This window comes from Aulonocara sp. 'chitande type north' Nkhata Bay, linkage group LG3 (genome assembly GCF_057382095.1).
Source record: "Aulonocara sp. 'chitande type north' Nkhata Bay isolate Kocher_YH1m ecotype deep benthic linkage group LG3, A_spYH_male_GT1.1, whole genome shotgun sequence".
Taxonomy (NCBI): Eukaryota; Metazoa; Chordata; class Actinopteri; order Cichliformes; family Cichlidae; genus Aulonocara; species Aulonocara sp. 'chitande type north' Nkhata Bay.
The window spans coordinates 41,748,177-41,774,734 of record NC_141346.1 but is presented as its reverse complement, the minus strand read 5'-3'; the positions used below and the strand labels follow the sequence as shown (position 1 = coordinate 41,774,734).

General features: G+C 41.9%; 2 protein-coding genes and 2 long non-coding RNA genes across 6 annotated transcripts in view; 2 read left to right on the top strand and 2 right to left on the bottom strand.

Moving 5' to 3' along the window:
• Positions 1–200: 200 nt before the first annotated feature.
• On the bottom strand, positions 201–14,845 carry dthd1 (death domain containing 1). Its single transcript, XM_086281241.1, has 11 exons — positions 14,788–14,845; positions 14,228–14,618; positions 11,545–12,037; positions 10,370–10,700; positions 8,745–8,924; positions 8,029–8,294; positions 7,782–7,937; positions 4,307–4,596; positions 1,635–1,888; positions 1,477–1,534; positions 201–1,350 (listed from the first exon to the last, which is right to left on the bottom strand). Exons 2-11 carry the CDS (start codon positions 14,580–14,582, stop codon positions 1,040–1,042), a joined length of 2,694 nt encoding a protein of 897 aa, XP_086137367.1. The 5' UTR covers positions 14,583–14,618; positions 14,788–14,845; the 3' UTR covers positions 201–1,039.
• On the top strand, positions 3,815–7,676 carry LOC147335707 (uncharacterized). 2 transcript variants are annotated; one of them, XR_015127012.1, is made up of 3 exons: positions 3,815–4,865; positions 5,640–6,590; positions 6,676–7,676. It is a non-coding gene; the product is annotated as an uncharacterized LOC147335707 (long non-coding RNA). The 2 variants fall into 2 exon arrangements; XR_015127011.1 differs by having other exon boundaries at positions 3,815–6,237; positions 6,431–6,590.
• A 1,254-nt stretch (positions 14,846–16,099) lies between the features above and the next one.
• The window catches only part of arap2 (ArfGAP with RhoGAP domain, ankyrin repeat and PH domain 2), a 169,763-nt gene continuing 159,304 nt past the window's right edge, over positions 16,100–26,558 (top strand). For both annotated transcript variants that reach the window (XM_086281238.1, XM_086281236.1), the window contains exons 1-3: positions 16,100–16,527; positions 19,534–20,372; positions 21,701–21,780. In XM_086281238.1, coding sequence (XP_086137364.1) covers positions 19,597–20,372; positions 21,701–21,780 — 856 coding nt within the window. In that variant the 5' untranslated portion in view covers positions 16,100–16,527; positions 19,534–19,596. The remainder of the gene's footprint in view (positions 16,528–19,533; positions 20,373–21,700; positions 21,781–26,558) is intronic.
• Positions 19,289–21,046, bottom strand: LOC147335705 (uncharacterized). The gene is made up of 3 exons (XR_015127010.1): positions 20,815–21,046; positions 19,976–20,140; positions 19,289–19,893 (listed from the first exon to the last, which is right to left on the bottom strand). It is a non-coding gene; the product is annotated as an uncharacterized LOC147335705 (long non-coding RNA).

Sequence of the window (26,558 nt, the reverse complement as noted above, 5' to 3'; positions counted from 1 at the left end):
GCCATTCAAGCGGTGAGATTTAAGGAGCAGGTACTTCCACGTGAATGTGAAACTCCACTGAATTGCAAAGTAGAAAAGCTGCTGAATGGATGGATGATTTCTCAATTCCTCAAATTCCTTAATTTAAGAAAGTACACACAATGAAAGGATTTGTTTTAATATCACAAATTCAATGGACACAAATTCATAATGCTGTCCTGAATTCATCCAACTAATACTGCAAACAGAAATATATTTTAGTATCCTCATAACAAAGAAAACAACTTTTACAACTCGGTCATTATCTGACTCGGTCACGTCTCAAAGATGACTCGGTGTCAGGAGCAGATGAAAGGAGGTCACAGCTCTGTGTCGTTGTTTGTTTACGCAGAGGGGAGAGGCGGCTGACTGGTCCACTAAATCACCTCCCTGCCAGCGGTGGTGACAAACTACCAAATGAAGTGAGAAAGTGAAGGCTCTGTCACAGATTAGGGCTGCCAAGAGTTTAAAAAGAAGACTGAGAAAACCTGGAGACGGACAGAAAACCAGCGACGAGTCTAGCTGATAAGAAAAATAATCCGGACGCCACAGATGTGCTCTGTGCTCATCTGCATTCAAACTTTGTAGCTTTCACTGCTTTATAAACTGCATTGTGAGGTAAGACTGTGAGTCATAAATCGATATAACAACACACATATAAATGCTCCAAACCTTAGAGGTCTGGACCCTGCAAGGAGTCACAACAGTAATATCACAGCTGGGTTAAAACATTTGCTCATCTGTACTGCAGTTCATTTTTTAAAATCTCCCCAGTTTTTCACAGTTTTCAGAGCTAAATGATACTATAATACCATAATAATGGTCTGAAATTAGACTTTACATCTAAGACAACTACCAAAACAAAAACAAAAGGTGGGGTTGCAAGCCCAGAGAAGAGCGCTGACTCTCCTTGTGCGTTGCTGACCTCGTGTGGATCACACGCAGCACTGCGACCCAGTGGCTTGGCTCATATTAAAAGCAGCACTTAAAAGGCAGTGTGAGCGCTCCTTTCTGGGCCTCCTTAATTCTGTGACTCCTGCCTGGTAGCTCCAGCCTGCCTCAGCAGCAGTTCTCTAGCCAGATCCGGCCTACCGATCTTGGCCAAGTAGCGAGCGAGCAGAGAGGCCTTGGGTTGGTTCGGGATGGCGGGCAGCCCTCTCCTCCACATGGCCAGGATGGTGAAGGCACGGGAAGAGAGGCCGCCGCTCCCGGCTCGGGTCGTCACCAGCTGAGCGGTGCTGCGGCAGAGACGCAGGGAGAGCGCCAGCAGGGCCGTTTCCTCCTCTGAGAGCTCCTCGGACAGCCAGAGAAGAAGAGAGTCTGAGAGGGAACCTGGTTGGATGGGCAGGTGATGGATAAATGATGCATTTTTTAGTATCTGGAGCTGAGACAGCATTAAAAAGTGTGGCAAAGAGACAATGAATGGATCGTGGAGCAAGCAAGCAGAATTTCACCCACCTGTGTCCTCACAGAACTTCACCTGGGCTGTAATGGGCCGAGTAAGGTTTCTCACTTTCTAAAATGACATAAAACAGTAGCATTCTTTTATTTGAGTCTTTTACATGAAGCATAATGTTTCATTTTTGGGGGGTGAGGGGGTGAAGTCAGACCTTTACCTTGGGTAAAGTCAGAGACAGCTTACAGACGGGATCTCCCAGAAGCTTCGTGTCCTTCAGGACAGCTTTGTCATCCCGCCACTCCAGCTGACCTCTGGTGACCTTATAAAATATGGCTGTGCCCTTGTAGTGAGGAGAGCTGTAGTTTCCAAATAGGTCCACCTCAGTCAGATGCACTAAGAGGTGATTCTTCCTCTGGCTGTGGAAGGTGATGCACTCATGCGTGGCTTCATTTTTGTTGGTTTGAGCAGCGGCTGCAGAAAAATAAATATGCACACATTTAAAAAGAGGCCTGATGCAATTATATGAAACTGCTTTACTAACTGAATTTGATGCTAACTGAATTTTCTAGGTTATGTTTGTAACATTTTCCTGTATTAAACTTGTTTACTGCCAGTTTGTGAACAGAGGGTAAAGTCACTTAAAACTTAGACCTTAGGGCTGACTTGTTGGACTCTGAAGTGCCTCTCCTTTGTTCCCTGACACATCTAGATAACAAGCAACTTCAACTCAGGCTAGCTTAGAAAAGGACCAAGCGGCCAACAAATGAGCTCCCAGTGCAACTCAGACTTCAAAACAAACCTCACATAAAAATAGAAACATATCTGAGTTCAGATGGGTTCAGATGATATTTTAAAAGCAACAGCGTTACCTTAGCTTGGGTCCTCACTATTTGCTATGTTAGGTAGCAAGTGATTTGTGTGAGTAGGTAAGCTAATGCTAGCCAACATTAGCCAGAAGAAAGACAGTTTTATCAAGCAAAGCCATGGAGAAAGTTAGGGCTGTGGTGTATAAAGACAGTATAATAGATGGTCTTAAAAGTTAAGTTCATTAAACTGCTGCTCCTGCTTTCAAAAGGATTCTCCGTGCTGTAGAAGTCTATCCCTCGGACTTGACTTCAGTCAGGTTATTTTACGTGATACTTACTAACAATGATTCCATTTTGCAAATTTTGGTTAAAATGGAGAGACGTTTATGGGAAAATGGCCTTTCAGCTCCACTGTACTATGACCTCATTAAACACTTTAATGAGACCGTGGCCTCAGTAACTAGTTTCGGGTGTTATTGAACAGAACATGATTTGATTTTTAGAAAGTGAACCAAACTTTTCCTTTGGGGTTGTGTCAAGAAGGGCATCTGGCATAAACCTGCCAAGTCAAACATGGAGATGTTTGTGGCGACCCCCTCGTAGCATGACAGCAGCCAAAAGTAGATTTAAATATTCAATTTTATTCAATTTAATTCAAATTTATTTATATAGCGCCAAATCACAACAACAGTTGCCTCAAGGTGCTTTATATTGTAAGGTAGACCCTACAATAATACATACAGATAGAAACCCAACAATCATATCACCCCCTATGAGTAACCACTTTGGCGACAGTGGGAAGGAAAAACTTCCTTTTAACAGGAAGAAACCTCCTACAGAGCCAGACTCAGGGATGGGCGGGGCCATCTGTAGCGATCGGTTCGGATGAGAGAAAAAAGACAGGCTAAAAGACATGCTGTGGAAGAGAGACAGAGTTTAATAATAAGTGATGATTCCATGCATAGTGAGTGAAAAAATGACTGAAGAAGAAATACTCAATGCATCATGGGAATAGAGTTAAAAGCTAGGACGGAGTAGGGTATACTGGGGCGGGCCTATATCATGATTGACATTTACAAGATTCTACAGTATGAGCACGTAGCGTCGATAAGATCCACCTTTTGCTTGTCTCATCCAGTTTAAAATATCATATACACACAGCAAGTCCATCTTTTGTATACAGTCTACCATATATATAGATATACATTTTAACCATAGATTTTTAAAATGTTTTAAAGCCAGTAAGTAAACATGTGTTTAACATCGAGTAATCCATCTATCTCGTCCAGTTTCAACACACCAAGACGGCGTAAACACTCATCTGGAGGCTTCTAAACAGGCAGTATCCCCATCTTTTGTACTGTCTGCTGTATTGTACCGTGGGAAACAAAAGAGGAAACATAAGAGTGTTGTACTGTTGAAGCATTCAGCTGGCTGTACAAACATATCATTCATCCACTTTATTATGTGGTTACTGTCTTACGTGGTGACCAGGGGATGGAGGCTAAACCGGTTTAGACCTGGTGCTGCAGCAACTGTTTCACATTTCCCAGTATATCTTTCTTTTTTACTGCACTAGATGTGCAGTGCTCCAGCTAACCACGCAATAACAATAGCGTACAAGGATTTGCACTTTTAAATCGAGGCCTTTTTCAGTGTCACGCGCGTCCAGCCAAAGTAAACAGGCCTCTTTTAATAAGAACAATGACAACACAAGAGCGAGCAGCTGTGTTTGAGGCTCACGGAGCTAAAAGTTGAACATCGGGATTATTTTTCTAACAAATAAACAAAAAAAACCCCAAACAAACAAGTTAAGCATGTATGATGTTTAGAGTGTTCACTATGATAGATAAAGCTGATTATTTTTTCAGATTCACTGATAGAAACCATTGAATTAATTAATTAATTAAAATAAATGATGACCCAATCCTTGATGAAAAGCCAACATTAGACCCGTGAGAAGCATAAATGTATAAAAAGATGAAGATTCTCTTGTGTTTCTTTTGTCAGCTTATAATTATTTTCCTTAAACCACGTATGAAGCTTCTGTAGGAGAAGCCAGTGAGCCAGCTTCACACTTTACCTGTGCAGGTGATGTTGCCGGTGAAACGCAGGAGAAGCTGATCTGCCTCACGCATCGAGATCTCCGAGGAGGTCTCCACCGGGTCGCTGTAGCCCTGAGCTCGCAGCCTGTGCAGCTCCCAGCTGAGGTCTCTGCCGGGCACAACGGCCACCAGGAGGGCGCGAGGCTCGTCTCGGCTTCGCAGGAGGACGACGGTGACGGCGTGGCAGCAGACCGACTCCTCCAGCTCCTCGGCCAGGCAGGCGAGGTGACAAGGGCGCAGCGGGGAGAGGAGACGAAGCACGAGCAGTCTGAGCGGAGAAGCAGACGGAGGACAAGTTAAGGAGTCTAGCTCTGGGGAAAGATTAGATTGCCGCTGAACAGGGAAAAGACTTTGTTATCGCAGGCGGGAATACAGATGTAATAGACTTAAGACAGAATGGAGAATTCATGAAAACCTACTGCACACATTTTTTTTCTCCCCTGAAGAAGCTGTTTTAGATAAGAAAGAAGAGAATTATAACTCGGGATGGAAATGAGAATCCAACGTTATCACAGCTGGGCCTATTCTTTTAAACAGGTGACTAGAGTAAGACTTAATTTTCTCCGTCTTTATAATGTCTTTAGGGGTTTCTTAACACTTTAGTCTTGCCATGCTGTTCATGTGCGTATGCTCTGACACGTTAAAGCCTGGAATCTAAAGCATGTAGCTGCACCCATCCCCCCTTTATCCATGCGGCCTTGCTTTAAGCCCCTTATGTAAAGTAAAAGCTTTCTGTAAGTCTGGTTTGTTGTAGCGTAGTGTAGCATTTATCTTTTGTTTTTATTTTATTTTTTAATGCTGGCACTTAAGACATGGACGTGATGTTGAGAATACATGAAAGGCACCGGTGAGGTACAGCAGAGCCGTGAGTGAGGAAATAATTTGTTTTCTCCTGTTTGAAGCAAAGGAAATGTTAATCGCTCTGGAAGTTAGTGCAACATAACCTCACTAAACCAAATTAACTCGAGGATTGTTGCTTACGTTCGCTGCCATGTGAGTAAAGCAAAATAAAGAAACATCTGGGTTGTTGAAAAAGAGAAAACATCTGGGAGAAAACGTCTTGTTGATGACAGAGGTCAGCAGGCAAGAACAAGACTGCTTTGAGTTGACAGGAAGGCAACAGCAACATCAAATAACCACCCATTACAACCAAGGTGTGCAGAAGGGCATCTCTGAATGTGCTGCACAAAAATGCCATTATATAATATAAATGTATTTCTGCTGCAGGGGTCCCACAGCTGCAAAGTTTTTCCTGCACAGCTGCACAATTTAAGCCTCATCCTGTGTCTCTTACTGTCACTGTGTGGTCAGGGGGACTGTTTTCTACGCCATCTACATGGTTGGGGGACTCCTGATTGCAGCCACTGTTGACTTGGCTGTGAGGACAGCTCATAACCCCGACAACCTGCTGCGCCTGTCACACACTCTCATCAACCTCGTAGGCAACAGGTGTCAAAAATATGTTGTAAGAAAGTCCTTTAAGTCCAGTTCTAATAAGAATCTGCATGCATAGCTACTCTAGTAGAGTCCAAGAGAGCTTTAAACACCACTGATCCCATTTTTAGTTAAATGTACTGCCAAATCAAACACACTTTTACTCTATTCTAATTATGTGCTCCTTCATATCTTGCAGGTTACGTCTTTGGTAAAACAAAAACTGAAACATCTGCACTTCACTGAGAGGTTCGGGAAAAACTGTTCCTCAGTTTGTGCTGCTTACATATTCATAATTGGGACAAATGTACATGTTTTTTAATAGACTTCCACATGTTTCCAGTCTCAGCAGTCTCCTTGACGTGACAAGACTGAGCGAAATTGACTATTTTAAGATTTTACAGGGAGATCTCGGTTCCCCTGACAATCCAACAAACCTGGAGTCAAAGCCTGCCAACTGGATCTAAAAAAAAAGGTACAAAACGACATGTTTCATGTTTTAGATTTCCTTAAAGACGGCACTGCCTTATTTCTTTTTGCAGTCATTTTCAAATGTCATTTGTTTTGTTCACTGTTTAATATCCCACGTTTGGACGTGTCTACGCTTTTGACTAATACGAAAAGTTTCACTTCAGGTAGCTCTAGCGTGTGAACTCTTCTGCATTCAGGTGCAGGATTTATTACATCTTCCTGTGTTGTTCGAAGCGCCAGCGAATTCTGAAACTGCACATTAGAGCCAACGACATCAGGCTGAAAGTGTTCAGGCCTTCGAATAAACTACAGTGGCTTGTTGAGTTTGGCAGAAAGGCACATGCAAGGGGAGATATAGTAAGAAATGATCACCGTTTACTTGAAATCTTGTTGGAGAATGCTGTTAGGAGCCTGCTTTTGAACACAGTATTATCTTTTTCAGGTATTTATTTTGCTGGATGGACAAACAGGACAAATCGGCCTTGGCTTTGAAAGAAACGATGCTGCAAATGAGCGCCGCCCGACAAGTTTCGCTCTGTGGGTATCTGCTCTGTCCGTGGCTCTGCTTTGGATGCTCCTGCCTCACATTGCTCTTTGTGCAGTGATGTGGTTCGGCTGGAGAGTACGACAACGCATCAGCTGAGTCAGCCGCTGTCACAGAGATGCTAATCTACCGTAACTCTTAACGAATAGGCTCAAACTTCTTCGTGCAACCTCAAATCGTTGCTTATCCCTCCAACATGACCGAAAACCATCTTACATTTGGTTTTACCTCCACACAGGTGGCTTCAGAGCTTAAAGTGCATTTCTAATAATTACCAGCACACTGTCTCCTCTCTGCTTCATATCAAATAATAATCACTGCTTATTCTGCAGATCCCATTCATCATTTTATTGTTCCCAACAACTCAAACACCTCTCTACTGGCTTAAAAAAAAAAACCCAATATGTATATATATTAAACGTGTGCAATGTAGACTGTACACAGAAGATGGACAATGGTTGATGTCATGACTACTGAAACTGCACACTCATTGGCTACTGACTTGCCAATCACAAATCATCAGCCAATGAGCCTATTCTAGATAATCCTCCTTTCTGACACTAAATAACTCAAACACAACAGAATTGACGTTTTAGTCAAAACCAGTGGCTGATCTCATAAACTCAACAGGAAAATGTGGACATGGGTACAGACAGGAAGCTCACAGACTTGTGGTTTTTCATTTGACATCATGTGAACATTGTTCAGCAGCTGTCTGCCAAAACCTCAATAGGACTGGAAGCCTTTATGCAGTCATCAGCGTCATGCCTTGGTGCCCATTAAAGCCAGTTCAGAGTTAAGACACTCACTCATTGGCTTCATTTTCCAGTCCCAGGAGGTGCATCCATCTGTTTTATGTGTAGTCGATGGCAGACATGTTTTTATTTACCTCCTTGTTGTCCTGCACTACAATTGACTTTGTTGTCTTTTTAAATAAAGTTAAACTGCCTATTTCCATTTGCAGGTGTGATTATTGTAAGAGGAGAAAACGTGGTGGTACAAACCTGTCAAAGTTCTCCATCAGGTCAAAGGACACCAGTCCTTTCTGCAGGCTCCTGACGGTGACTTTATCCATGACACTCCACTGTTTGTCCCTTGAGCCCAGAACAACCAGCGACTCATTGGACATTTCCTTGGATTTCACAGAGGTGTCCATGAATCTGGCATAGAAACAAAACCTTTTAAGATCCCTATTTATATGATGCTGTGACACATATATAATATATTTTAGTTCAAGGACATCTGTGTCACCTCAGTCTGTGGGAAGGTGAATGATCCCATGGGGGAGAATCCCTGACAGGTTGACTTTGTTGGTCTTGTTGGTTCTCTGTTTGTCCCCTTGTTGCTTTCTTTTTTGCAGGATTTGGGGGACATGGAAGTGTGACTGTGAGGGGTCTTCTCAGGGGCCTCGAGGTTGGGTGGGTGAGGTAGAGCAGCGGGCTGGTAGACACCACCGAATGATAGGCATAATTTCTGGACTTGACAGAAGCCAGGAGCACGGCGTCTAGCGGCTGGATCTGAAGCAAACAAGGAAACAGCTGTTCTGCTTGATTTAGGCAGCAGTTTAGACAAAAGCCGTTTGATATGAGAATTTGTCTATTTTTTCTGTTGTTCTATCAAAAGAGAGCTGTGCAGAGACGGAGGTGGTGGATTTGACGTAAGATCAAGGAACAAACTGCTCGTACACCAGTGTTTGGTCTCAGGAGTCAATTGAGAAATCGGCCACAGCTGTTTGTGCCTCACAGCAAACATCTGTGAAACCTGCAAATCAGAAGCAAGCTTTCTGTTACTTCATCATTTCTCCTCTCTATTTTCATCCGAGTTTTGGAATCATTTCAAAGGCTTCGTCCCAAGGAGCCCTTCCTATCTCTCAATGCCAACCAGACCTCACTTCTGCAACTCTTTTCTTTACTTCTACTGAAAGTAAAGTAGGAGAAAAGGGGGTAATGATCAGGGTATTGTCATACCGTGGTTTGCGCTATTACAGGTGCAGTAAAGGATCCTGGGAGGTAGTTCAGACAAATTCGGGGGTCCATGGGGAGTTTTAGTGACAACCCCTTCCTGGGAATGGTGTAGTTTTCTAGTTTTAAACAGGAAACCACTGCAAAAAGACCCACAGAGTACACCTTCACCTCTGCAAATGAGCCCTAACAAAGAGAGAAAGAAACCACGGCAAAACATTTGAACAATCTTTCACCAATACAGAAGTCATACAGAAGTTAGTTCTGCTAAATGTGGTACTCTAAGCTATTGAAACATTCAGTGTACTTACTGTAGTTTTTCATGCAAAAAAAACTCTACTCAGTGTTTCTATGTTTTTTAGGTTAAGAATAAGTACAATTACAGGAGTTGCAATTGTTACTTTTTTGCACTCATGTAAGATACAGCCACCGTCTTTCATTTCAAAGATTTTACATATTGAGTTATAATACAACAAAAACTTGGCAAGTCTTAAAATGATGTAATTATAACCACAGATAAACAAGAGCATGACTTATTATACCACATCATTATTTATTTAACAAAATCTAAGCCAAATATGATAAACAGTGCATGAAAAACTACAGTAAGTACACTGAATGTTTCAATAGCTTAGAGTACCACATTTAGCAGAACTAACTTCTGTATGACTTTATTAATCTCTCACATCGCTATGGAGCAATTTTCGCCTACTCTTCTTTCAAACCTCGCTTCAGTTCATTGTGGTTTGTGGGCAGGTTTATTTGCGTACAGCTCTCACCACAGCATTTAAGTCAGGTTGAGATCTGGTCTTTAACTAGGTCATTGCAGTAGCTTTATTCTTTTCTTTTTCAGCCATTCTGTTGTAGATTCGCTGCTTTTCTTGGCATCACTGTCCTGTTGCAGGACCCAGTTTCAGCCAAGCTTCAGCTGTCAGACAGACAGCCCTACATTTGACTCTAGAGTACTTTGGTATACAGAGGGGTTCATGCTTTACTCAATAAGTGCATGTTGTCGAGGTCCTGTGGCTGCAAAACAAACCTAAGTCATCACCCCTCCACCACCGTGCTCCACCGTTGGTATGAGGTGTTTATGCAGATATGCTGTGTTTGGTTGTCTCCAAATGTGTTGCTGTGCTTTAAAAACAAACATCTGTACCAGAGTTCTTGTGGTTTATTCAGATACAACTTTGCAAACCTAAGTTGTGCTGACATGTTCTTTAAAACAACAGTTCAGTTTTTTTATTTTAACTCATGTAATTGTATTTATTCTTAACCAAAGATATACAGAAACACTGGGAATATGTTTATCTAATTAAAATGTAACAGTTTTGATTTGGGTTAAAACGCCCCAAAAATAGTAAACGGTGTACCACAAGGCTCTATGTTAGAGCCTCTTCTGTTTTCAGTTGTTCCATACTTTGTTCTTTATATACATGCAGCATGAACCTTTTATAGAAGACTTTTCTTCTAACTAAGAATTTATTTATAACTAAGAAGAAAAAGGTTCAGTATACAGCTCCAGCTTATATTAAGCTTCCAGTAAAATAACATAAAATAAGCATTACGCAGGAGAAAATTATGTTATTTGATCAATATTTGAACAAATATTTGTAAGTAAGGGAAAACCTTACTTTCTGTCCTCCATACACGCCCTCTGTTGTTATGGGAGCGATGTAGCTGACCCTCTTGTCCTCGTCTATTATCTTCACAGCGACATCTCTGTAGCTGCTGCGATGGCGTGCTTGGAAAGGCACAACCACAGTAAGAGGGAAATTAAAGGCTGCTCCATGTTCAACTTTGACCCGGATCACTCTGCTAAGCAACTCCTCTGAGCCAGTCACCATCAGGCAGCTCAGGGCATCAGCCACTTCACACCTCAGGACTTTAGCTGCACCTGCAGGCGCTCTGATAAAGCACGTGTCCGGTACATCAGAATGGCTGCCCTCCAGCTGAGCAGTGAGCCTAAATGATGTTTTTAAAAACACATAAATGCATATTTTTAGAAAACGATTCATGATTGAAATAAAGTTTGACTGTTTGTTTCTTCCTTTTATTTTTATTTATTTATATTTTTTGCATGCTTGCATTTGCTCTTAATGCTTTTAAGTAGAAATATTATTATCTTGATTTTTTTTTCAAGTGCAAACATATTAAGACTTGCTGAAATGCCGGAGCATGCACTTTCCATATCAGCTCTCTCCAGACTTAGCCTCTCCCTCGGATCTTAATGTTCCTGATTTTTTTGGCTTTTAGATGTATGTGTGCAGTGGCCTGACAGTGAACTGTGCGAAACAGCTGGCTGTGTGGAGGCCAGGAGGTCAAAAATGTGTGCGACTTGTGATAAAGCACTGCAGAGAGTTTGTCCTGTATCAGTGAGCAGGAGAAATGAGTGGAAGGAAATCATGTCCAGACTCGCAATCATCCCAACGGAGGGCACAGAACAAAATACTCAACATCTTTTTGTTTTCATTTTTGTTTTAGGCGTGTGGATTACTGATGTTACCAGTATGTTGTCAGCAAGTGGAAGAAAATATTGACTACTTTCTTTGTTTACAACAAACGTAAAATGATGTGCTACCTCACGAACCGTGTGTAAACTGACACGGAAGAAGTTTCGATTTCATTATGCTTGAATAGCCTCATCAAAAAAACACAAAACTGACTGCGAACATCATAGAGCTTTAAGCAAAAGACCACAAACATGCAAGATGTTGCATATTACACTGACAGGAAGTGTGGGTTAAACATAAATACTTATGTGTTAAGAGTTTAAGTACGGTGAGCTGCGATGATTTAGTCAGCTTACCCTACAGTAATCCATTTTCTTTTTCTCTTTGCGCTCTCATCTTCCTTTTCAGTCTCCTCTAGTAACTCAGTCTCAGAGTTAACAGATTCCTCCAGAACGTCTCTTGCTTGACCTTTGACATGTGATTCTGCCCCGTTGTCACAATTAGAACCACTGAATGAGTCCAGTGTTTGTTCAGTGTCTGCCGATGTCTCTGTATGCCTTCGATCAGCTCCGTCCTCAATCACCCGTTCGTGACCTGAGTCAGACTCGAGCCGATCGGGGGAGTTTAGGTGATTCTTAACGTCTTCAGGTTGCGCCGAAGTGTCTGTGTCTCTGTATTCTCGACGCGCTTCACCCGCGATCGAGGTCTTATCTACAGATAACTGCTGAATCGCTGCATCCAGCTTGATAATGATGGAGCTTATTTTGTCGATGATCTTCTCTACGTCCTCTCCAACACTCAGAAAAATGTCACTGACGGAGCCCGAACAGGGCCTGCATCCTGTATCCTCTGAAAAAAAAAGTAAACTTTTACTTGAGTTTTTAAATTAGTTACACTTTGTTACACACCCATCACTGAAAGCCTGCATGTTTTTATGTCATTTCTTTAAATAGTCGTCGGGAATAGTTCTCCAGACTTCCTGAAGGACATTCAAAGCTCTTCTTTGGATGTTTCTGCCTTTTTTTCTATTCTCTGTGTAGATGATCCCGCACACTTCAATATTGTTATCCATGACTGATAATGCTCCACTGTGTGTTTTTCCATCCAGGTATATTTTTTCAGCATTGGCAGTGTGTTTGGGATCATTGTCATACTGAAAAATGAACCTGCTGCCAATCAGATGCTTTCCAGATTGTGTTACATGGTGGATAAAAATCTGATGGGACTTTTAAAATTAAATTATGTGTTGCTGCAACAATCTACTAGTAACAAAGTGCCTAAAGATTGAAAGTTTTTCTGTTATGTGTAGACACAACGCTATCTTTGTACTTGAATGGTTCATAGGTTCGTTCTTTCCTCTAAAAATGGTCAGGTACAAGGACTGGACTGAAAAATAGTATAAAAAAGGACCCAGAGTCCAAATAGACACTTTGAAAGAACCTTCAGAGACCCTGGAGAGCTTGAGGGGGATATGAAGGTGGAGGTGTGCAACTTTGAGAGTGAAATTTAATAAATGAAAATAAATACATTGTTACTTCTGAGGCTCTGAGAATTCCACAATTTAATTTCGTTTTCTATTTGAAGTTTATTTTGTCGTCAGAGATGAGAAGTAACTTTTTTATTTTCTGGCATCTGTACTTTTACTCCCTACGTGTTTAAACAAATGTCTGTACTTTCTCCTCTTACGCTTTCAAAGCAGACTCATTACTTTTGGTTTATCTATAAGTTCGTCTATAGGGTTTATTTCAGGGGTTAAAGTGGGCGGGAAGGACTGAATGTATCCGTTAGTTGTGGTTGTGGTACTTCAGCATTTAGCTAGTGCTACAGAAAAGGAGGAAGCATGAAGAGAGTGCTATTTTAAGTGGCAGGCCATTTCAAATACATTTTTTCTATCAGCTCAACAAACTTCAGGAAACACACAAACTGTTTGTGTGCAGGTTGTCGTACACTGCGTCTGCGAGCTAAAGCTCCAGCTGCTGTATTTTGCAGGGGGATAAAAGAGTGAGAGCTAACTTCACAGAGATGGAGGAAGATAAAAAAGACAGGACAGGAGAAGACGAAGAGAGAGTAGATTTAAAGGTAAGGACAGCTCAGTGGTGTTTGATAAACTCCAGATGTATGATGTCATAATTTGAATTGAATCTGTATATGATGTTTTGATAAATGATGCATTTTTTTTTTGTCGTGAAATATCCTAAAAAACAAACTAACTTTTTGATACTCAAAGGTTGCATGAAAATACTGAGCAGCTCAGGATAAACAGGTTAGCTTGCATCAATGTGGTGAATTCCCATTGTGTTGAACTGGTGCACAGTGGCTGTGGTGGTCATAGTCAGATTTAGGTTATATCAAGTGTTGCAGAGATGAATTTGCATTTACGCAGATGATGCTTAGATTCATTCACTGAATTCCAACTTTATACCAACTGCATATAAAGTATAGAGAGTATAGTATCAGTGATATGGGACAGCTGTGAAGCAAGCAGCAGGTCAGCTGATCACACTAAGAAAATCTACTGAAGTTCATATTAGAAAGTATTGTGAGTTGTGATTCTTTTCCCTATGCTGAGCCACTACACAGATTTAGTGCTCCTCCACCTGCTAAATCGCACTTTCACCCCTGACTGTTCTCAGTGTACTGTTTAGCAATGGAGGCAAAGTCTCCCTCTACAATGTTGGCAACAGAAAATAGTTATTTGTTTAAATTTTCTGTCACTGATTGTGTCCTAGATAACAGATTCAAGCTGAGTACATTCATTAAAACTACAGATCGGGATAATGTTTGTATTCTTGTACACTAATATTATTTTATTATTATATTAACACAGACAAGGTTTAGTTACCTCTGTACAAGAATGGTTAGAATCGTCCTCCAATGAGCTACTTTTACTTTCTTACTTTGAGTACATTTCTGAGCCTGTACTTTTTTACTTTTGCTTGAGTAATGACGTTGAATCAGTACTTCAGCATTTACTGGAGTATTTTTAAACACAGGTATCTGTACTTCTACTTAAGTAAAGAACATCTGTACTTTTGCCACCTCTGCCTGTCGTAGATGGATGCTGCTGAGCTCCACCCCCTGGTGGAGAGCTGCTGAGCGTGGAGGAACATCGTCTGAGGGCTTGTTTCCATGCTCTGAGTCTGCATGAATGAAAAACACTGACTTCCCTCAGCACTCCCAGAGCTCTCTTTTTGCAGTCTCCCTCCTGCTGCTCTTTACTCCTTCGTCTTCTTTCATCCTCCCTCTCATCTTCTCCTTCTTCCATCCTCCCACCCATTGCTGTATCGAGATGATCACCGCAGCATTGGACACCTTCAAGCTCCTGAACAGTTTCAGCCAATGCAATGAGGAGTCTGTCCTCGCTTGTGCAGTCAGGAGGCTTTTGTCCTTCCATGAGTTTGTCTGCATGCAGATTCGTATCCACGCTGGACTGCAAAATGCAAAAAAGCTGAGAGTCAGAAGTATCTGCTCAGGCTTTTCTTCGGGCCTTTTACTTTTTCAGTCCATCTTGCATTTGGCAAAATCTTTTCCCTGCTTTTACACAATTCAGCTGATAAGCGTCAAATACTGATTAAAAGAGGATTTCAGTTCTTGTGTACCTCCTTTTATGTTCGAAGCCGAAGCCCTGCTGGGTTGCTGTGTCCTTGGCAGTGAGCATTACTGCGTCCGGCTATCCCAGTTTACAGGCGCCAAGGCTGCATTTATCTGGCTGCCAGCAGTAAAACATGTTGCCAAGGCGACCCCTGGAGGCGTGGAAGGGAGAGACAAAAGAGGAGATTCACAGGAAGGCAGAGAGCTCTGTGCATCCCACGTCTGACGGTCTCCTGTCACTCATTTCACTGCTTGCATATCCGGCCAGTTAAAAAACGTCACACGGAGCCGGGAATCATTCAAAAGCACAGCAGGAAGTTACTGGAGTTCTCCCCTGTTGGTTTGAATGCATTCACATTCATAAATCATTTGTTTTCCTAACGCCACAAGCGTTGCTACAAATGCATTAGAATGTTGGGCAGCACCTAAACTATTTACAGGAGAAAAAGGTGGAGACAAACACAACCACAGAGTCGTTTTGTGGGTTTCCTGTGTGGGACTTACGATGTTACTTTGACATCAGTATTAAAACAAGTTTCTTGATCCTTATTTGGAATTAAAAGAATACTCAGCATCACTGTAAGAATGGGTTGGCATTCAATTCTAATCATGTTAACATAAAATAAACGAGTCCTATCAAAGTCCTTTGATCTTGTACTGCTATAATGTTCAATGGCATTGCACTCAGCATGCATTCAGTCCTAATCTAACAAAAGAAATCACGGGATATATCCTGGACAGGAGCTGGGAATCACCTCTTAACCTAACATTCCAAGTCTTAGGAAGGTGGTGGCAACGTGAAAGCATTTAAAAATTTCACGTCATTCTATAATAGATGTTACTAATAATAAATGACTATTATTCATCGTGTTGTTTAGAGCTGTGCCTTACCTGTTGCCGGGTCAGGCGTCCTCAGAGGCAGGCCGCAGTAATGTAGCACTGTGTCGCCATCATGTGGCCGATGCCACAAACTGCACGCATTTCCCTCCTATTAAGATCTTCATTACTTTAAATAAATAAATAAAAAGCCCAGAATTTATAAAAAACAAAGGAAAACATGAAAATGAAAATTATCTGAAAATTGTAAAAAAAAAAAAAAAAAAGTAAAAGTGAAAGTAAATACATTTATTTATTTTTGAAACTTTATCTTTTCTTCTTAACTTTATCTTATAAGGGATTTTTAAACGCCATCATTAATCATGTTTTCTTGTAGTTTTTATACTTGAATGAAAATAAGCCGGAGCTTCGTTATTATTATTATTTTATCATCTATGCTGTTTTAAGTGAACGTGTTGGCAGCCAGCTTGCATTCCTGCCAGTGTTGAATGCATATCCCGGGGCTCCGGGATCAAGCCGGGACATGCAAGTATTCCCAACAAATACCTCTCAAGTCCCTCCACTTTGTATTCTTCCTCTTTATTTTTTTTTATGTGCCTCAGTTTCAACTTCTTAAAAAAAGAAATGAGAAAAACTCGGTGACAGTTTAGTAATAAGTAGAGAGCAGCAGCCGATCATTAACACGATCGGAGCCTGCGGTGTTCAGTTTTACGAGCGGTCTGAGCGGAGGGAAGGTCACTGCTTGTTGGCAGTGTACTCCTGAAATGGGCGTGGAGTTGCGCTCAACAGTCGGAAACAGTCGAGTGTGTAAAACCAAGAAAGAAAGAAAAACTAAAGAAAAACAAAAGGAGTCAACAGAGACTCAGAGAGGCGCTAATATGAGAGAAAGCGGACGCAGCCGGTGCGCTAAGGTGAGCAGCTTTCCTCCTCTTTGTAAAGCAGAGCGTTTAGTGTAAAGTGTTGCGTTTATGGTTAGAAAAAAAAAAGAAAAACCCAGAAACGTGGGAACCGAACTGAAAATAAATAAATAAATAAACAAAGTCCGTTTTAGTTTTTAATGCGCTCCCACAGGAAGTGTGGGTACAGATTTATACATGTTGCACTGCGTGTAACGAGAAGGCGGACTACCTCGCTCAGACCTGACGTGTTGCGTTATGTCGTAGTGGTGTGTAACGCACTTTGTGCGTGCGTGCGTGTGTGTCACAAAAAAGTCCTGAAAGTGTCGACACGTAGTCGCACGTGCGAGCCTCCGGTACCGCTCGCGCTCAGTGAAAGCATACTCCCGGCTCTTAACCTAAACGAAATTCCTCATATGTGGCTCTTATTTTTCTTAGAAACAAAAATAAGGTAAAAAATAAATCTGGTAATTCTTTCTTTTACATTCATCAGGTCCCAATCAGCCCAAATATCAAAGAGAAATTAAAAATGAATGCCGTGGAAGAGTTCGGGTCTTAGGAGGTTAATACGGACAGCTGAGTGTTACATTTTACTAGCTTTATCTTCGTCTACTAAAAAACCAAAAAACACACCGCTGAAACAGTGAAGGTGACAGCAGAGGCTGGTTAAAACATGGTAAAGGTTTGCGGGTATTTTCTGTGTGAAAACAGGAAGGGTTTGAGATTTTGGACGATGATTTGGACTTTGTTCAAAGTGGGCTGGCTGAGAGGATGTGCACATATTATGAGGTAGGTTGTGTGTGCATGCATGGGCGTGCGTCCTCTCTGACTCACTGCCTGCACTGTATAACCATACCTGTGGTGTGGGTGAAGTTGCTGGCTTGTGGGTGACACACACACCCACACAGACATACAACCATCTTGTGTTGGCAGCCATTTATTTTGTAGACACCCCCGCAAAAAAGTATAACTCTATTATGTCTACACAGCTTCGTGTGCCTTTGTGGCATGTGTGAGCTGTTTGTCTGTCTGCTGAACTTCTCCTTTTTTTTTGCCCTTTGCTATTGATCTGCACACCCTGATCTAACGTTCCACACTCCGGGCAGCAGCTGTGGATCAAAACTCCCATATCCTGCCTGTAATAATGTTTGCTTGCTTAACTGCGTGTGTGTGTGCCTTTTTATAGGTTGAAGTTTGTGTGTGGATGTGGAGCAGGTCAGGTTAAATGTGCTGGCAAGCTTCACAGAGTGCGAGCCACTACAGATCCCTGGGTGGTGCTGAGGCTTCCCAGTCCTCAGAAGGGCTACTCCACAGACTCTATCAATCCCCGTTATGAGGACAATACAGTCAAATATGATGTGGGACTGTGGAACAGTGGACTGCGTCACTGCCTGCATCCTCTCTGCTGATATCACACCAGAGGCTCATATCCCTCTCGTGATAAAAGCGATAAGAGAATCAGTTTCCGTTTGTGTTAATTTCATCAGCGTCTTGTTTTATAAATGACAAACACATGCAGTAACCCCCCCCCCCCCCCCCCCCCACACACACACACAAAAGCCTGTTTACTTAAAAGCAGAAGTAACACTTCAGGTTGCCTGTGTGCTGCCGAGTTGCAACTCAAGAAGAGAAGTAGTCATGACAAGAGGTTGTTGATGTATCTTCCTGTGTGTGTTTGTGTGCAAGATAGAGAACTAGCAGTGAGAGACCAGTTGTGCCACTTAGTTCATCAGCCCTTCACTCTTAAGACTTGCTGATGTCAGGATGCAGACGCTTAAAAGTAGCCCGCCATTAGAAGGGTTATGATATGTTGGCTTTGAGCTGTGGTGCCTGGATTCTTAAACACAGTTGAGGTAAGTGCTCTGTAAAGGCTGTGCCATAGGGCCAGGCTGTGAAGGTGTACAGTGTTTCCTCATAGCTCTTGCTGTTTCCTGCTGCTTCATCCAGGAGTATTGCAGATGTGTTTCGTGTTATTTTGGCTGCATATAAGTATTCTCACAGTGACTTTAAAGAAGATATATTTAGTCACCTTTATCGCTTGTTAAGGCGGTCAGTGCCACCCTCAGAAGATCAAAAACTCCCACGGTCATCTTTTAGTTAAGTTTTTTGTGTATCCAGGTCGGATACAGGGTGAGGTTCACAGAGGGCCCGTTGCTTTGTTTAGTTGTGCAATGATTTTTTTATATGCTTCTGTGCAGCTATTTTTGTACCTCTCTTGTTGCCGTCATTTGCTTTTATTTTGAGTTTGCATTGGCCCCAAAAACCCCACCATACGTAAAGGAGGATCTGACTACAACAATAATGTGAGCAATATGTAGAGAAATATCATCATATCCAGAGAAATTTATTGTAACTCACTTCAGGGACCACATTAATGGGGAAGTGAAAATCTGATATCGTGAAATTCAGTTGTAATTGATTTGGAGGGTAAGATTGATGGCCGGCCACTCTATCATTAGCTGTTTTTTGTTGTGAGGCGATTGTTTTGGTTATTTTATTGTTTTATTTCGCAGTTTTAGCCGTCTCCGTCTTTGAAAATTCACCTTGGTAAATAACTATAAAGCACAACTGAAAGCGCGAAGTTAAAGGAACTGATAGTTAGATTGGTGCATATTACATGTGATCTTGCACTATTTTCTGTAAATGGCGATTGAAAATCATTTCTCTGTGCAGAGCAGACGCGCGTGTCTTCGCAAATATTTAATTTCCGGTTGCAAAATTGCCTGACCTTATTGATCTTTTAATCTAATTCTCAATAAGAAGTGAGTGCTAGTATCTTTCAAAATATTGATCTCTTTCTTAAACTGGGTCACGTTTCCATAGCCAGAATTGTTTAACACCATCAAACTGAACACTTAAAAAATTCTCTGTAAGTTAAATCCGTTATAGGTTTGGGAAATTGCAGCTTGTCGCAAAGAACCTAACTCTATATGTTAAATACTGTATGAGTTTGGAACTTGTCTTGTCTGTGGATTGCTTTACCTGTCATTTATTTTTCTCTCTTTTTGTTTTTACCTACAGAGTAAAGCTGGCCTTCTCCACCTTTTAAAAGTCTCCCCAATGTGGCAAACGTGGGTTTAGAGGATGATGTTTGCAGCTCCAGAGCCCAGCAAAGAGATCGTGGAGTGGCTCTCCAGCCTCCGCTTGTCTCACTATGCCCCGTTTTTCCATCAGGGAGGTTATAAATCTCTGGAAGACTGCATGGACCTGACAGAAGAGAGTCTTCTTGAGCTCAAAGTGCTGCCGACAGGCCACCGTAGACGCATCCTCCGGAGTCTGGAGGCACTGGGGTTCAAGCAGCTGAGTGGAGGGGAAGATGAAAGTGAAGAGGATGGAGCAAAGAACTTGAGGGAGCCAGTGCCATACCCAAGACATATCTTCCTGAAAGATAGAAAGAGGGGGGCATCATGTCAGCAACCAAAGGAACAGAGCAATCACGATTTGGAAGCAAGTCAGAGTTTACCTCCAGGAGCAGGACTGGGAGAAAAAGCTGAAAACCTTCCAAGGAGCAGTTACCTCGTCCCGCCTCGACCAGCCCCACGTAACCCCAAGAACATTCAGAAATCTGCACAGACCTGCCTGCCTGCTTCCGCATGTTCCAACAGCAGCAGCGAGTCCCTCTCCGCTTCTGAAATACCAGATCGAGAGATTACTACAGAAGATCCGTTGCATGGCACGAACTCCATCGCCTGTTCCGGTGACGATGGGGGTTTTCAAGGTGAAATGGTTGAAAACTCAATTTATGAGAGGCCGCCCAATTTAAATCCTCCTGTTGGTCAGAGGCTTAGTCGCTCCTACAAACTCAGGCACCGGCCTGTTCCTGAAATCCCAAATCCAACCACGGTGCCACTTCAGGACAGGTACTGCAGTTAAGTTCATTTGGTGTTTGTTTGACATTTTGGGAAATAGGCTCACATGAGTTGGATACAATACGAACATGTTTTTGTTAATTATAGAATTAATAAGCAAAAAAAGGCTCTAAAAAAGAAGGAAAAAATCAAAACACATATAAGAAAACCATATAAATGGATTATAAGTAGTCGATTAGCTTTGTTGTTTACTCTGCATTTGTGGTAAGATAAGCAGTTGGTAGCAGTAGTTTGAATATTTATGTTACAGATATGTAATTAAAGCCTCACCAACTGCTGGGGAAGTGTTAGCTATTTGCTTATTTGTTGGTGTCACCATTTATAACAGCGAATACATAAAGAATAAAGTAAATAAGATGATTAATGCAGCTGAAAGAACATAAATAATAATATAATGTGATCCTAACTGAGACGGAGCCCAGCCAACGTGTACCTGTTTCAATCGTTTAAAGGCCAGGAAATCTCCGAATTGGCAGTTGGATGCTCTGTGCTAGCTGTAGCTTGTTAGCTTTTGGTATAGGCTTTATGTTTACCCTACGTTGGTGACAAAAAAGATACTACTTGTTGGTTTGCTTGTGTTAATAGGAAGGTTTTGAACATCTGTACAGAGTGAAGCTAGCTATTTCCATTTCTTTAAATTCTTTTCTCGGCATAATCATCGACAGGATGTAGCTAAGCTAGCTGTTGCTGCTAGGGATCGCTTCGTGTCTAAACTCAGACTCTGTGAATGTAATCATAGTTTTTATTTAACTATTTCCTGAAACAGCTAACATCTTTATAAAGGAGTGTGCTTTATGTATTTTATTTAGTTTCAGTTTTTGTCTTTGGCAGTATCTTCATATTCTCTGCATGGCCACGAGAGGTACACTTCAATCTTCTTACGCTCAGCAAGGAGTACATTTTCAAGTCAATTCCCCCAAATGTTGAACTATTCATATAAGCAGAAAGTTTGACTTTACAAAAGTTTAGGAGCGGTTTTTAGGTCCAAATCAAACAAGTACAAATAACAAAGGCAAAAACACTTGGAGAGATGTGTTTTCATGCTGCCGTGCTAGGAATTAATGCAAAGGCAAATCTTTTTCTCATTGTTTTCAGATTTACACTGATGGAGAACCCGAGGCCTCTAATTTCATGTTCAAATCTGCAATCCGCGCGCATTAATATCTCTCTCACTGATGTACTTTTAAACTGTGAAACTAACTTTCAGACTTCCGCATCTCTTTTTCTAACGGCCTTTACGTGGTGTCACAGATTTTCCCACGTGCTGCTATGCTGGTTCTAATCCACTGATTTTTTTCTCTCTCCCTCTTCCTCCTCAGCGCACCGCCATCGCAAACAACCAGCCCTGAACACCTAACCAGCTCCGATGGTCCCACCGGTGCAAACGGCATACAGAAAGGTACACACAGTCTTTCAGCTGCATCCGCTTTATCTCTGCCATGAATATTTCATTCCACAGTAGAGGCAGCAGCGGTGCTGTTGTTTGCCCGGATGAAAGTAGGGAGAGGAGATGAGGGGTAGTGCGTAGGTGGGGTGAGGGTGTTCAGAGGCTGGTGTCGTGGGAAACGCCGGCACCCCCCTTTTCAAGAGGTGATCTCACAGGGAATATGCTCTCTCACATCTTGTCCCTCAGCGAGACCCTGGTGTATATTTCTGTCACAGTGCTCTCCAAAGTTTTTTAGAAGTTGTTCAAGTTTGCTAACAGCACACAGACTTGTAGTACAACCATTACAAATATGTTTTTGAATCCGTCCCAGCCCTGTTTATTGGACCTAGTCGGCCCCGCCACCTGAAGTAGATGCACTCTCTCAGGATTATGTGATGCTCTTCTATGATGACAGTCTGTACAAATATGTGGTAAACACCCTTGAACGTGTCAGTCTTTTTGGGACCATATGTGACCACATGGTAACATCGCCCCTCGCAGCGAATCAACAGATTTCTGTCCGCGTTTTTTGACATTTCCTTTACGCTCCTTTCTTGTTCCGCGTGCCTTTACCGCAGCAGTCTCCTGGCGGTCTTGTTTTTCCAACGTCTTCTCTGTATGGAACAAGGCAGGGAGTGAGACTTGAGAGAAAGGCACGACAGTGAAGTGGGTTGGGAGGAACGAGCAGGGGAAGGATGCAAAGCAGGCTGAGAGAGACGGAGGAAGAGAGGGAGCCGAGACGGTCCCAGAGCAGGGAAATGAGGAGCTCGACTAGCAAGTAAAAAACTCCCTGCACAGCAAGGCCTAGCAAGGCGTTATTTGACATATCATTTTACCCAAGCATATTTGAAGAGTTTATGCCGAGATGAGAAACAAGCAGTGCAGTCTCACAGAATGATTGTTGTATTAAATCAAAACTTGCTACTGGAGGCTGGCAGAATTTTAATTAACACCTTCTCTCCTCCTCTCTAATTTTAAAATCTCATTAAGGACGCAGTTTTCTGTCTAGTGCTTCTCTATCAGCTCTACAGCAGCACAGCAGACTGTTCTGGGTCTTCACTAATTTGAATTAAAAAAAGTATCACTTTATTAGTTACACCTTGATACTACTATGTTGGACCACCTTCATAACTCTTTTTCCAAAAAGACAGCCTACCTCGCACCCTTAATGACGAGTTTGACACTAGGGCTGCCACAAACTATTATTTTAATAGTCGACTAGTCACCGATTATTTTTGCGATTAGTCGACTAATCGAATCGTGCATCCATTGGACGTAAAACATACAGCTTATTGCACCAGCAGCATCTGCTCTCATATAACTGTCATTAGCTTACAGCTTGAAGTGTTTAAGGTATGTGCTCACTAAAAATAAAGACAAGATGATAGTTGATTAAACTTTTGATGAATTTTGCAGATTGTGTCAGTGGAGTTTAATAAACTCAGCCGTCTGCTCCTTGCTATCTAAAATATAACAGGACACCGGAGTATATTCTCAAGCATCTCACACTTCTGATAATCAGTTTTCTGTTTGACGTTTATTCAGCTGTGTCAAAACTATAACTTTAATCTCAGCCGAACCGATTTACTCAGGAACAAATAAAACACTGAAAAAAGCCAAACAATAACATTTTTAAGTTATCTAAGTGACTTATATATGTTTAACCTGAGTAGCGAAAGACAGCGGGGGGTTTGAAAATGATTTGCTGTTCTCGCCGGCTCTAGTGAGCCTTGAACCCCGACTAGCTATCGAGCTGGTGGGTAACAGACGTCTCCGAAAACGTCGGAGCACTTTTACAAATATGTGGTGTCTTGATAAACCGAGCAGATATTTGAGGTTTACAAAGCTACATTCTCGCCCGAAAATATGTTAAAAGTTTATTTTGTGACCTAGAAAGAATAATAAAAGTAATATTAAAACTAAGTAGCTGCCGCCATTGTTGGAAACTGGAATTGGCTGAGCCGTGCTATGAATTCTGGGATAGGTTGGGCCATACGCCCGACCCATCCTTCAAATCTGGGGAAAAGTAGGACGCATTTGTCGGCTGCATTTGCAGAAGTCTTAGAATTTGGACTAACTTTGTCGCGTCACTGTAACACAATCGGCCTACAAATGCGCCCTGTGAAGGATGCGGCCCCTGAATTTGGACACAGCTACGATACCGGAGTTGCTTCTTCTTCTTTGGGGTTTAACGGCAGCTGGCATCTTTGTACATGCAGTGCTGCCATCTTCTGTTTCAGTCCGTTATTACACTCTTAAATCCTACTTACTTATTCCTGCGTCTTTCAGGATCTTACAAGGCTTTAAACGACGCGTCGACTATTAAATATGTCGTCGACGTAATCGTGACTAGTCGACTAATCGTGGCAGCCCTATTTAACATATAAGTATATATCAATAAAGACATGGTTTGGCGACCATCTGGGCTTTTCAAAGGATAGCTGCATAGGCAGAGACCACCCTCACTCATTTCTGACCCAGTCAAGTTATTCTATAAGAAGGCCTAAAATATATCAGAAATCTCTCAATTCAGAAAAGAGCTTCAAGGGTTACTCATCGTTGGCTTATAGAGGCATAAAAAGTTACGTTTTGATGGGATAGATTCACCAAGGTGCTGGAGATTTTGGTGCATATTGACATGATAGCGTCACACAGTTATCAGGATGCGAATCTTCTGGTCAACCACACCCCAAAGTTGCTCTATTGGATCGAAATTCATTGACTGTGGAGGCCATTTGAGTATGGTGAACTCATCGTTGGGTTCAAGAAACCAGTTTGAGATGATCTGAGCTTTGTGACGTGGTGTGTTATCCTGCTGGAAGCAGTCATCAGAAGATGGGTTCACTGTAGTCATAAAAGGATGGACATGGTCAGCAACAATACTCAGGTTGGGGTTTAAATGATGCTCATTTGGTACTAAGTGGCCGAAAATGTGACAAGAAAACATCGCGCACAACATTACACCACCAGCTGCCTGAGCTGCTGATACAAGGCAGGATGGATTGATGCTTTTATGTGGTTTACACCAAATTCTGATACTACCATCTGAATGTCACAGCAGAAATCATGTGTTGATCTTGCTGTGTTGACCAAATACTAAAACTAAGGACGTACTCTTTTTAATCTTTACGCTTTTTTATTATTATTTTTTGTTTCAACACTTGAATTAGTTTTAGCTAACTTTAATAACCTTGGTGTCAAACTACTGCACTTGTTTCATTTTGATGGTGATTGATAAATAAATAATCCTCAGTGTCTTATGGTACAAAGACAACTCCGTTTAGTCGTCTTTTTTGTGTTTTCATCGCCTTCGCTTCAGCGTATATATCTCTTGAACGCCTTGATGGAACTTCTTTAAAGTTGGCACACACATTCACTTGGATGCGAGGGCTTTTCATTTGAAGTGATTACTTGAAGTGCTGAGTTTGTATTGTGGCGAGTAGGCGTGAGTTATTCTGTGCTGGCAAAAAAATAGAAGAAAAAAGGAAGCGCTGCGTGGCTCTGATGGCTGAGCTGACAGGTGTTCTTCAGTTGGGCAGGTAGAAGTACAAAGAACAAAATTCAGGAAAACTAGATGCTGTGTGGTTCATGTGTAACTATAGAAAACTACTGAGGCACTCTGTCTTTGTGTAAAACGATACTTTAAGTTTATTTTCCGAGCAAATTGGCAAGAAAGAAGCAGACTAACACATATCCTCTGAGTTTTCATCGGGATCTGTGTTGATTCAGTGATGCCGAGAGGTTTTTTTGCTTTATTTACCTTCACATTAGATTAGCGATGCTGGTGACCGTCGCCGTGTTGGTAATGCTCTGGTCGCGCAGACAAACCAAAGCAATCGCCCTTATCAGATTAAAAGCATAATGCAGTAGCTTGACCAGACGTAAACACGACTAACTGTACTCATCAGACGATAGCAGATAAAAGCATGCTTGTAATACACTGATGCTGCAGATAAAATCACATCTGCTTCGAACAGTTAGCATGCTTACCGTGATGCAGTTTAAATGCTAATTTGCTGATGTACAACTGGTGTAATGCATGAATGGAAATCTATGAAATTTTTATGTAACTTATCAGAGATGCTGACGATTAAAAAAATGCACACAAGAAAGCTTGATGTGTAAAATGAAGATGAGTATGCACACTAGCTGCTATTTCTAAGTCAGCTATCAAGTTTGAGCAAAGGTGCGTTGTTCATTATGCAGCCTCCTTTGAGCTGTACTGAATCAGCTTGAGGACGACAGTCAGCTGGGTTTGATCTCATTAAAGGCTTGTTCAAGGAAATTAACTTGCAGGCTGTGACTTAAGTTTACACCAGAGGATTGCTCACCAGTGTGATGGTGGGACAACAGCATCAGAGCAGAGAGTGTCAAAAGTCAAATTGTTATTCTAAGTAGAGAGGGGCTCTCCAAGTGTGACACCATTGTTGCACTGAAGGTTTCCAAAAACACTCTGCACAAACTGCATCAGTTGTATCAGGCAGACCAAATGTGAGATCGTGCTCTCGAAGGATCAGTACATTAGGCTTTGCTAGCTGAAAGATAAAGAATCATACAGAATTTGTTAAATACATAACGCCACACTCCAGCCTGCAGAAATCCTGGTAAACACTAGGCTGTCTAGCAGAGGTCTCAGAGGATGAGTGGCGGTCTGTAAACCACTTCTTAGGGCTGGGAGGGGAGGGAGGGAACGAGGCCAAACTCTGGGGGTGGGATAAGACACGCCAGCTTTTCGCAGAGGATGAAAAGTT

Excerpts from the sequence above, each read along its gene's own strand:
- dthd1 (XM_086281241.1), bottom strand. The coding sequence starts at position 14,582 with ATGGAAGGACAAAAGCCTCCTGACTGCACAAGCGAGGACAGACTCCTC. Across the intron at positions 1,889-4,306 it reads CGGCAACATCACCTGCACAG|CCGCTGCTCAAACCAACAAA; the intron begins GTAAAGTGTGAA and ends ATTTTTCTGCAG. Across the intron at positions 1,535-1,634 it reads TGTCTCTGACTTTACCCAAG|AAAGTGAGAAACCTTACTCG; the intron begins GTAAAGGTCTGA and ends ATGTCATTTTAG.